The sequence below is a fragment of the Falco cherrug genome, chromosome 2 (assembly GCF_023634085.1).
Source record: "Falco cherrug isolate bFalChe1 chromosome 2, bFalChe1.pri, whole genome shotgun sequence".
Classification (NCBI taxonomy): Eukaryota; Metazoa; Chordata; class Aves; order Falconiformes; family Falconidae; genus Falco; species Falco cherrug.
The window spans coordinates 86,157,567-86,170,567 of NC_073698.1; the positions used below are offsets into that span (position 1 = coordinate 86,157,567).

The 13,001-nt window shown below is 34.8% G+C and overlaps 1 protein-coding gene across 14 annotated transcripts in view; it reads left to right on the forward strand.

Annotated features, from left to right (window-relative positions):
• The window catches only part of DMD (dystrophin), a 1,162,157-nt gene that overhangs the window by 856,988 nt on the left and 292,168 nt on the right, over positions 1 to 13,001 (forward strand). For all 14 annotated transcript variants that reach the window (XM_055701082.1, XM_055701084.1, XM_055701085.1 and 11 more), the window contains one exon: positions 4,898 to 5,015. In XM_055701082.1, coding sequence (XP_055557057.1) covers positions 4,898 to 5,015 — 118 coding nt within the window. The remainder of the gene's footprint in view (positions 1 to 4,897; positions 5,016 to 13,001) is intronic.

The following is a 13,001-nucleotide window of genomic DNA, read 5'->3' on the forward strand; positions in this document are numbered from 1 at the left end:
AGTTTGGAGGAGTGAATAGGTTCTTAAGAAGAAAAGTATATCTTTCTTCTCTCTTACATTCCTATTGAGTTCATTTAATTGTGCTTCTGTGGTCCACTTGTTCATTTCATTAAACAAGGTTGGGAGAGGGCCAAAATAAACCATCCCTAACAGTTTGGAAGTTTTAGTCTTCAGTCACGGGTTGTTTATGACAGAATGGCGCTTCCAGTTTGTTCTAAATATTGAAATCTTCTCTAAATCTCCTTTTTGACCAACATTTTTTCCGATCATTCACTGTTAACATTCTCACCTAGTAAAAAAAAAATAAATCTATAAAATAGGTAGCAAAATATATTCGACTGGTAGCATGTAAATTTGCAGAAAACTTAAGAAGACCTGGTAGTCATTACCACTGCAGAAGACTCCTCAGTTAAACACTAAAAAGGAACTGTGGGACCTAGTTTACCCAATAATCTTTCTGTTTTGTTATTGGATTTTAATTACTTGTTTTCAGAGACGTTTTTCAGCTTAGGAATATAAAACAGTTATGAAGTAGACCCAGAGCCTTTCTAAAGAAGCATACAGACTGAGGCACAATCATATATAATGTTGCAGAATGGCAAGCTTAACTCCCACTTATATGTTTGAAGTTCAGCAACGGCACATGAAAAGTCCTGGCTTTGGTGTGATAAAGCACTTGCCATAAAGTCAGGAAAAAAGGAAAAAAAAAATAGATTTTAAAGATCCTATCTTTTATACAAACTGCTACACACATGGCTAGAGTGACAAATATGCAGGCTGTAGCATGCTGTATATTATGAAGCTAGAGAATATTTTAATTCTGTCTCAAATCTTGCAGTCCTACCAAGAATTTGTCACACTTCACCTGTTTCAGTTTTTCAGTTTATTTTTTAGCAATTTTTATACAAGTTATTTCAGTTGCTGACTTAAACAATTTGTTCCATACCTCAATCCCCATTTTGTGAAAAGAAATCATAAAAGTTAGGAACCTGAAAATTGGATATTTTCTTTTGAGCAGCTGCTGTCCACAAATGTGGAAAGATTGCTAAAAGTGAGTAGCACCACTTTCTAACAAACTGTAGGCAGGTTTGATGACTGAATCTCATCTTTCCATTACTGTGCTGTCACCAAGCATTATTATGCTGGCACTCACAGATGTATGGAAGCAAAAGAAAAGCTCTTTTTGGGTTTAAAGATGTATTTGTACAACCATAGATGTCAATGGTCCTTCTTAATTGTTGATACACATGCTGAATTACATTTATTATTAAACACAAATTTCTTGATTAAAATGTAATTTATAATGTTTTGCAGAATACATGACTGTGCCTTTACAGAACACGAGGTAAATGACAGTAAAGGGAAATCATATGCACAAGAAAACAGGTGTTTATTAGAAAAAAAAATAATAATCCTATTAGTGTAACTGACTCCCTAAGTCTTTGTCCCCGTGATTTTGGTGACCTGATGGGTACTAGATAAATTTATGTTTAATTTATTAAGTTCCTTTCATAATATTTTTTTTTTTCTGTATTACCTGTTTTTACGTAGCACGTGTGTTTGTGTGCTTAAATTCCAAACCGGAGGCATCTGGTCTGTTGCATCTGCTGTGCCTCCACCAAGGTGCCACTATAAAATTTTTCTTCCTGTGGCAGTTGTAACAACATATAATAGTGTCTACTTAGCTTTCTGTTGAGGATCCGGTTTTACATTAACTATTTGGCTGAATTTATAAAAGTTTTTAAAAGTATCTCCATACTTGAATTGTTTCTGATTTTGGTTTTGGGTTTTATCTTTGTTTGTTTTAGATCGTTTCAGTTAATACTTGAAACATATTAGTTTTATTTTATTCCCTAAAATTTTATTTGATAGTCTTTTAATTTGTATTCTTCAAAGCACTTATCTTTCTAGCATAATTATTTGTATTTTTGTTACCCACAAAATCAATTTGTATGATTAGTTTGTTCTATCACAGAATATTTTTCTGAATTTGATAATACTTTAAGTGGAGCTCAAGTATTGCTGTTTATTTCATGCTACAGGATAACAGGAAGGCTCAGGAGTAATGTGCTTTAGTAGCTACTCCTCCAAGTTTCCATCCGGGTTTGTGTGTGCAATTTAGGTTCCGTGTGGAATGTATATTTATGAAATCTTTAAGATTGTACCAATTGGTAACATTGTACCAATAAACATCATAACAATTTTACAGTGATTTTAATTAATAAAATTTTACTGAAAAAAAATGGAACATTGTTTGGGTAAGGTTCTCAGACACTTCCTATTAAATCAAAGAAAAAATAAATTAGTTTGAGGAACATTGCTTTTTCCTTATTCTGAGTGATTACCTTTCTAAGACTAAGATAAAAACCAATTTCAAGAATCTTCAGATCTCTTCATAGTATAAGGGTTTCAAGATGTCCTTCATGGCCTTTCAAAAATGCACGTTAGTATATCCAGCAGAAAGTAATTTTATTCACATTAAATGGCAGAGGGAAGGATGTCCTCACAGTCCATATAGGGATGACGTTGTGTCCCTGAGGGAACAGCAGAGCTAGCAAGACTCACTTTAAAGAGGCATTGCTAGTTTTCCTAAGTATCCAATTCAGGAACTGCAGATAGGTCTTGTGGGTAAATCTTCTGTAAGCACTTAAATATACATCTGTTCCATTTGCTCATTTTGGTACCAAGCTAATCCTTACTGAGCAGTCCTTACCTATTGCTTTGTTTCATACTAGATTTCATATAGCAGAAGCTTTCTTCTGTGGTACAAACACAGCATTTAATGTCTGGTTGGAGACTTAGGCTGGATCAGATAAATCATTCTCCTATTCAGTATATCAAATATAAGAATTATGTTTAGGAAACCTTAGGGACCAGTTTAGAGTCACTGTTGGCCTAAGATCTTAGAATCGCTGAAATTGCTTTTCTTCTTCTGAACAGTGTCTGGGTAGGGGCAGGAGAGAGAAAGGAAAATGTTACTTTGGAGGCCACAGAATGATCTGAGTATGTTTTATGTGTTTTAACGTTCCTTCTATGCAGTCCATTTTGGCAATACGTATAATGCAGATGTTAGGCTGCAATGGGACTGTTTTTTCTATTGTGAAATTCATGTCACTCATTAACTGGTCTTCCTAGAAAATAGAGTTTTGAAGACACGTAAATCTCTAGAGGTAGTACTTGCATCAGTAGATTTTATTTCTTTTTCTTGAGTGCTTTCACTAAAGAGGGACTTCTAACGAGAAATTTTTTCCTCGCTTAATTATGCAAGCTGCCACTTTAACCACGTGTCTCTGTATGCAAGCCAATCAGTATACAAGTGAAAAAATACCATCCAGACTTTTGGGTATGAGTTGAGAGAGCCAGTTATAATAGATTTTCAAAGAACTTCTGATACAGAAGTTAAAGGCAAGAATTCTGCAGGGTGTAGCTGAAGAGCTTGTAACTGAACAAAAATGAAACTGTGGAGCTTTTAGATTACTTTTGACGGTACACGCTGTAGTTACTGGAATTGATATCCTCATGCTCTTTTGTTAATATCATTGAACAGAAGATGATATAAGGCCTTTACCTGTCACCTTCAACTTGGTGAAATCATGTAGCTCTAATCTCAGGTTGGAGGGCCAAATTTAAGATCAGGCTCTGCAGGTCTTTTCCACCTAGTACAGTCAGTGAACAACAGCTTGTTAAATTAAAGTATGATTATTTAGAATAAAAGCATTTGGGGATGAGGGAAGACTTTAAAGACAATTAAATACTCAAGATACATAGTGGGCCAGGTGAGCATGCTAGCAGATTATCTAGCATTGTCTACATAGAAAGCCTGAAAAATAAAAATCCTCCATTGACCTTTGGTGTCAGCTTAATATCTGATATACTGTACCTACTAGGTATCTGACAGCATACTTTTCTGTTCAGGTGATTCAAAATTGTAGTCAGGAAAAAAATAATATCCTCATAATTTGGTAATAAATATTGCTACTTCTAACTCGTAAGACTGGGAAATCTAATGAGCATCTTTTCTGGAAGCTACATGATAGGGATTTGAAGTTGCTAGATTTGGTCAATGTCTTTTAAACACGTGCTTGAATGCTTCTTACCTGGGAAATCATTGAGCTGATGCCTTGTTTGCTCTTCAGTAATCCTTAAAAATCATGTAAACTAATATATGCATAAATCTTATATGCTTTACTTTCAAACATTTCCATTATCTCTCAAGCTATGTTGTTGTAGTTTTTATTACCTCTTAAAGACCATAAGTCATGGTCTTTAAGCTCATCTTTTTCTCTAAAACTTTAGATCCACTTCTTTCTAGTCAGATTGCGTGGCCTTTCTGTATCCATTTGACTAATATATAAATTATTGTGAGTTTAATTACCTTTCTACTAGGCAAGATGTCAGGACAGAAAAAGAAGTATTAACAGTCTTACATTGGCCTTAACCCCACAGATAGTAATTAAACAGTCTTAAAATATTAAGAAACAAACATTATTAATTAAATTTCACGAGTTACTAGGAAAATTCTGCCTAATCTGGTAAGAATGTGAGCCCCTGTATCTTTTAAAAATATATAATGTAAAATCTAAAAGAATATAGATGAATACTATCCTTCTATAGCTTTATAGAGGAAAATAGCTTAACCTTGCATAATTTGATGGGTTAAAAAAATTGTAATTTTATATGTATTTTTACAAGTATTTTTACAAGTTATACTTGGATTTTTTATGTTAAGAATAACAACATTATTTGGAAGGTCTAGACCAAATTATTCATATTATTTGAAATAGCAGTCTTTCAGCTTTAGGTCAAGCTGGCACAAAGAAAAGTCTCTATGCATGGTCTTCTCAACAGCTCTACATGCTTTTTTCTTTGTTTTATTTTTGTACTTGTGTGTAACTAGGCAATACTACAGGATCTGGAGCAAAGACGTCCCCAGCTGGATGAACTAATAACTGCAGCACAAAATCTAAAAAACAAGACAAGCAATCAAGAGGCCAGAACAATAATTACTGACCGCAGTAAGTGGTGATTCTGCTATCATATGATGTTTCAGCAAATATGGAAAATCTTGTAATACTTGATGAGCATAGCATTTTTCAGACACTTTATGTCTTTGCCATGAGGGAGAGTTCCATCAGGAGAGAGTTCTCACAGATTTTCCAAATTGCATATAGAAGAAATGCAAGTGAAAGTCATTGATCATATATTTCACATTTTTCACCTTAATTTCATATTGCTTGTCTTTATAGTGGAAGCATATTGTAGAAAATCTGGAGTATGATCACTATAGATAAAGCAATAAATTTATTCTTAAACAAGGTGGAAAAGAAGAAATCACAGAGTGCAGCCATAGGCTTGTAAGATGTTTTCAATTCCATCCTTCATAGTACAGCCACAGCCTCTTTCATCTCCTCTCAGTTGATGCACAAGTCTGACAATGCTCTGTATTAGTCTGTAGTAGTTCTTCAGTTCTGGTTTCCCTTTCCAGAATTAACCAACTAGCTGTGTCTAAGGTGGAAAAATTAGTAAATTACACTTTAGAATTCTACTGAAGACTTAGTCTTGTCACCCTTGGACATGTCCTTATGCTCTTCACTATAGATAAAACACACTGTCAAGGTCATGTTATAAAAGCAGCCCTTTGTGGTGGCCTGTTATATATCTTCAGTTATTGAGTACTCAGGACTGAAAACTACAAAAAAATAATTTCTTATGGTCCTAGAGGTCTCCTGTAGTGCTTAGAGAAGACCCAAGCCAAATGGTTTGCATGTGGACACAGTCAATTCACTTTATGTGGATACAAACTGTTCCGTACATCTTGGCCTGGAAACCAGGGATTGTTCCCTGAAACGGATGACTCTGAAGGTGTACATAGGCTAAACTTCCTTATCCCAATAATTAAAAGTAGATGTGTATTTATTTATTTATTACCTCCTTTTTTATTATTATTTCATCAGGTATAGTACTTTCCATAATAAGCTAAAATCACATTGCATGTTTGAACTGTATTGTAGTTAGTAGCACAAACAGATATTACTTAGACTACATCCTATGTAAAATCATATTGTTTAATTGCTATTCTCTTCCTGGCCTTGAAACATATTACTAAGACACAGAAAAACTATTTGTTTTACTTGAAGTTTGAGAAGAAATGGTAGTGCTTATATATTACTTAAGCTCCTGTTCCTGTTTGACATGCAAATTAATTTTGGAACTATGTACTTAGTTGAATTCAGATTAAGTGTGTACATATACCTTAACTTTACAGTGCTTATTCAAAGCCAACAGATGTAGTAATCCTACCAGTATTTTCTAGTATGTTTTCATTTTTAATTCTGAAAAGAGTCTTCTGAGGATAAGAGTTGTAGACTTTATGTGAAATGCAAGCATAATTCTTATCTGCCCTCATGTGAATTGTATGCATGACTAAATTTTGTTCTGTTGGAAAACTGCACTTCACTTTAAGTGAAATTGCCTTCTAAGAGAGATTAAATGCTTCTTTCTCATAAAGTAAAAAAAAAAAGGAAAGCAAGCTATCAGACTGTAAATCATGAATGAGTATGTGGTAACCCAACTATATTACAGCTTGCATCTATGGCTAGCAGTATAGTGAATATATTTTATGAGATGATTTCTTAGTTTTTATCTTTAAGAATTCCCAAAATGATTAGTTGGTTTTGAACTTAAGGTATACAAGATTAGTTTTTGCTGTGATTTAGCATTAATTTTCTATGTTAATACTTTCAATATCCTTGTCTGCAAAAGTGCAACTTATGATGCAGTAGATAGAGGTCATGTTCCTTCATGTTCTTTCAAGTACATCTTGTTGTAGTGTAGCATCTTCTAACATCATCCTGTTGTTAATAATGACATAGTTTTAAAGTAAACAGAATATTTATTGTCAGAAATACACAGGGTCTGTGTTTCTGCACTTGGGGGAGATAAAGTATGATCAGGGCCATTTTTGATCCAGTCTTCTGAGGCAGCAAACTAGATTTATTGAGGTTTTTTCATGCTTAGTTAGTTTGTATTTATGCAGTTGTAGGTTGTACTAAACACTATTCAAGAAGTATTTATTGCTTTTGAATTTTAAGGAGATCATGATATTTCCAGGGGGAAAAAAATAATGCTAGAACTTTACAAAGTGACACATAAGGTTTTTCTGAATATATGCCAAATGTGGCATACTGTCATCTAAAGTACTTCCTAACTACCATTGTTCTTTTGATTTTTAATGGCATAATTCCCACCCCCCCCACCACCCCACCACCCCATCACCCCCCATATGTTGCATGAAGAAGATGGAGATTTCTCTGTCTGGTTAGATTTAGGCCTGGTAAACACCTGTATAGACAGGATCCACTTGTTCTTGCTGCAGCTACTGTAGGGGTAGTTCACCCCTCCCTTCACAGTGCTATACTGTCTTGAACATAGGAAGACTCCTTCCATCCCCAGCACAGCTGGGGTGCTCTAACTGTGTGCTGTTTAACACAGCTACTCTGAAGTTTGCTGTGCTGTACAGTGCTCTCACCTAGTGCAGTTTTGCCTTGCAGTCCAGCACATACTGAGCCCAGCCTACTGCACCAGCATGTTGTCCCCATGTCTATCCCCAGGAATCTTGCTCGCAGCGAGAGCTGAACCCTGGACCAGAGAACCTGCTCTAGCTGCTAAGGGTGTGCTTTCCCCACAGCCCTAGAGAGCGTCCCCTCCATTACACTTGGACTTTGCACCAGAGTACTGCTACAAGTCCTCCCTGCCTACCTCACCTGCAGACTCTTTCCAATGTCCTGTGATTTTTTTCCCCTCTTCATGAATACAAATAGGTTGCCATGGTTATGTCTTAGCAGTTATAAGTATTCATTCAGTCTATGCAGTTTCATGACCTGAGCATCAGCATGGTGTCGTTCATGCTCCTCTGCAGCAGCTGTGTACCAATCTCACATGAAGTCTTCTGTAATGTCACACTACCAGGTGCCAAATGCTTCGGAGCCCATCCTGAAGGAAAGGGAGTGCAGGGCTGTGCTGCACTGGTCTGTCACGTAGGAGCTGATAGACTTGACTATACCTAGTGCGCTGCCTCTCCCCGGGCTGCAGCATGGGATCTCACACTCTCAGAAGTAAAAAGCTGAAAAGAGGAGCTAATTCGTACAGATATGTTGTTCATTGCCTTTTGCTATTAAGGTGCTAGTAAAAAAACCCAACACAATCATCTGGCCAATATCACTGAACAAATATATTCTAAGTCCTAAATGAGACTCGTAGCTACTCTACAAGACAGCTCCTCGTCATACATTCTTGATCACAGGATGTGTCAGCGTGCCATCAACTGGAATTAAAACCCTGAAGGTTCTGACTTCTGCATTAACAGTAGGAACTCATAAGTCATTCTGCTTGCAGAAATATGTATATTATGCTCATTAAATTCTAACTTTGAATTATATTTAGAAATCATTAGTGCCTTTTTTAAGATTTTAGGAAATAAAAACAGAAATTAAAAAGAAGCTCATACAATTGAATTATTTAATTTGAAACTTTTTTCCCCACCCTTACTTCATTACCTGTGTGAAATTACAGGAGCTATACTACATATAAAGAACTCTGCTCTATAAAGTAAAACTTGTGTTACGTTTACACAATGTTATATTTAAATCTCTGTTTATTCCATGTAAATCATAGTTTGCTTACAACTTATACATTAGAGAATACATAAGTATAACAATTACTTTTAGTCTTGAGGAAAACTTGCAGGGAAAAGCAAGATTCCTCTCTGCTCTTTGAATGCCCTTGATAAAGCATTCTATTCTAACTGAACCATATGCTGCACAGTAATGTTTTTCTCTACATAATGCCTCACAGCTCCAAAACACTTCGCTTTACTGCTGATGAAAATGTTGTTTCTTTAAATGGAATGAATTTATAAGGAACTTTGAATATAATATAGTAATTAAACTTTGAAAATTCCTTTTATTTTTCATCAGTTCCTATGTATGGAATACATAAAGCAACTAACAAGTCAATATAGAAATATACTGAGAGATAATAAAACCAAATTTGCAGTCTTAGAATTAGAAATACCAAAGTAATTTCAAAGGCTATGTCAGATCTTGCTGGATCCTGGAAATGTAAGAAACTTTAAACAGCAGGCCTTCTTACTGCTGTGTTCACACACATGCAAACGATAACAGTAGTTAACCTTTCTGCAGTTTTACTTTGCTAGTAATTTACATCCCAATCTTGTAATGTTGTTTCTGGCTGTGTAAGTGATAGAGGAGGTATGAAAATGAATATTTATAGAACTCTATGAAGAAATAATCTCTTAGTGACCAAAGAATCTCCCTTTCAAGATTATAAGAAGGCAAAGTAACACACATCTTTCTTCAGCAATTGTGTGAAATGTACTGAACTCTCAAAATATCACTTGAGAGGTTAATTAAGTTTGATTACATTAAATACATAAATAATAGCAATAGATATAAGTATTTCAATGACAACTATTTTGATTAAGAATTACACACTGGGACCAAATGATTCCTTCTGATATTTTATTTTGCAGTTTTTAAGTCCACCAATGTATGAATAATTTATAGAAGATATCTTCAGAAGACTTATTTTGGTTTTGTGGTTTGTTTTTGTTTGTTTGGGGGTCTTCTTGGAGAAAAAAAAATGCTATGTTATAATTGGTTGTTAGGAGAGCTCTGCTTGAATCTGAATCTGAAAGAGTCTGAGTGTCTCTGTGCCACTCCATAAAAATGCCTTTATTGAATAGATTGCTGTATTTGACAGTTTTATGGCAAAATCATCAACTTGTCATCACTTCCATGACAAAGTATATAGCAACTCCATAGTGAATTACAGCTGTACTGTTCTCAACATCTTAATAAAATAGCCGTCTCCATTGTACTGCCATCAATGTGGTTTTCTCTTAGTCCTATTGAACACAAATACAGAGTTTACCACTTGAAAAAAGTAATTCATACAATCTGGAATTTGTTATCCAGTAGTAAAAGTCCTTGCTTCCAGGACTGTAAAAGAAAAATGTAAGGAAAGTGTACTTGTATACAGTTTGCCCAGTTATCTTGCTAGTATTTTCAAGCTGAATTATTGCATAAACCCCAGTATTCTATTGTCTGGATTCCATGTGTTTCAAGAACTTCTCAAGAACCTGAGTTATAGCTTTCCTGTGCCATAAAGATGTAAAGTTTATTAATCACCCTGATGTACCTCTTTACAGCTGAAACCTTGGTTTTCCTATGACAACTCTGTGCCATGGAAATGTAGGAAGGTATAAACCATTTGTAGTTAAAGAAACATCAATAACAAGATAAAACTAGAGTTCTGAAAGGGATAGCATGTTACTGAGTACCTCATTTGAAACCAGTTCCTTGGAACAGATTTGCTGCTGCAGGATTTGTAAGACAGTTATGGGACATTGTAAGAAGGAATAAGAAGTTATTTTGGAATGCTTCCCCTTTATGAATGGGAAATACCATGCCCCAGAAATGTCTGAATGATTGGGGAATTACAGGCTATATATACTAGAAACATATGGCTCAGTGGACAAAGGGCAAGTTCTAAGCTGCCTACTTAAGGTGTCATAGTGCTCCCAAAAAGGCAGTGAGACTGCAAGGTGACCTTCTTTCATTTCTGTTGATATTCATGAGTGAAAGTGGCACAGATTTTTTGGTAGCCCCAGAGCTGCTAAGTGTGTTAAGTGATATGATTCTTGGTGGCTTGCTCACTTACCTTCTCAATCCCGTGAAGAGAATTAGATAATTGTGTTGTGTGGTAATTCAGGTGGAATGTAGCTGGCTACTTCTAAACCAGGTACTTCTAGATAGATAAGAACGTTCTCCTAAGATTTATGTTCCTAGAAATCAGTCTGTGGTGTATTGGATAGAGGCACTTAATTTTGCCCAAATCATTAGTGTTTATAAAATTTTGTCATCTAGCTTCCCAAAAGGCTAGGACAGCAGAATGGCTGACCAAATCCCTCATCAGGAAAACATGATGTGTACTCTCAGCTAATTGTGATCTTGCGAACTGCAAAGATAGAATACAGTGAGAAGTGTAAGGCCGTGCTGCAAGAAGAGTCTTTTCAGAAAGAGTGATAGGAAATAAAGCCTTTTAAAATACCTTTAAATAATTTCAACTAGGTCCAGAAAGGTAAAAACAAACAAACAACAAAACAACCAACACACCCTGAATGAGGAAAGCATGGTTTGGTAGAAGAATGGTTCAAACTAACAGGTTACACATTTTTGTATGATGTAGCCATGGGTATGTGAAGTTAACTGGTTGAAAAATTTTGGACATACTATCACTTGGCAGAAGGAGAACAAACTTCCTACTTTAGCCTAGGGAAGGATTTGGTATGGCATTGTGGGACAGCTGGTGTCTGAATCTGCTTTGCGTCTTTTTATAACCTCTGTTGGTCAACAGAGTTGATCAGTCAGGATACAGACAAAAAAATTCTTCTGATTTATAGTACCAAGAAAATTCAAGCCTATTTAAGATTCTCAGGATAACTTCTGTATCTTAAATGATTAGAGAAGTGTTAACATAATTTTTTGAAACATTTACCTGACTAAAACTGCCAAGAATTTGCATTTCTTCAGGAAAGCAAGCACTGAGTTATTTAGAGTTTTCAAGTATCTAATGTGAGGTTTCCGATTTATAGTGTTATAGCAATAAATCTGGTTTTATTTACATTGGATTGCAAAATTGGATCCAATCTCATTTTACAAAAGATAATTAACACTTATATAAAATATTTTAAAATCTGAAAATAATAAATGCTGAAGAGGTTTGACTTACATCTTGTCAGTGGTAGAAGAATGTTCCATTGACTTGTGTGTAGTGGCCAGATAATCAGAAACAATTTTTTTTTTTCTCTTTGAGTGATACCAGATATATGCAGTCAATTTTTTATGTTAAAGGACTAGTGTTAATAATTTGCCATTAAAAATATTTATACCACTTATACCATACTTGTGGTTCACCTCCTTTGCAAGTAAATATCCAAAATTATTAGGTTCCAAAAGTGAAAAAAGGGCTAAACCACTGCCTATTATTTATAACTGTATCAATATTCTATATTTTAAGAATTATTTTTCAATGTTAAAGAAATATTTTTATTAAGCAATTTTTATTCCTTATCTACTGGTGAAATATTATTACAGTGTTTATATAATGTCCATTTGGTCAATCAATAAAGTTACTGCCTAACCTTAAAATCTGTGATTGTGTAGCTGGTCAAAATCATGGATTTTTAAATTTGATTTGATTTTATTTTTTATATAGGAATTTTCTATTTTTTTGCAAAATACTAGCACCACTTCATATGTTTGTAGTCTGATAGTCTCAAAAGTATTGCATCATATGGTTTGGATGCATTCCCTTTTTTCTTTAAGGGAGTTATAAAGCTCAATTCTTAACAAAAGCATCCCATTTACCCCCAAAAAGCCTAATTATCATCCTAGTATTCTCTCTCTTTATATAGAGTTTCAATATTTTTAGATAATAACTTTAATTACTAATTTTATTTTAATTGAAGTTTTAAATGTTGATGTTCAGTCAGCTTATACAAGCACCAAAAAATTACTTTTTTAAAAAATATTAAATTGCATGGATTTTAGCCATCTTTTTCTTTTTAATGTTTGCTGGGATTTACTTTTTGCAGGCATTCTCTTTGTGAATGTTGACATTGCAATTCTGAAATTCTTTATTAGTGGACTTCATATATCTGGATATATCTTTTGTCAGAATGGATTAAACAGTAATTTTAATTTGGATTTTGCATTTGTTTTTAGATTTGGGCAAGATGACAGAATTTAATGGATGGTTAGCACTTTCGGGAATTGTGAGATTTTCATACGTGTTTCATCTGGTAGAAAATCCCTAAAGTACAGAAGTGGCCAGGAACTGTTCCAGGAGGAACAACCCCCCCATGCACCAGTACAGGCTGGGGGCTGACCTGCTGGATGGAAGGCAGCTCTGCAGAGAAG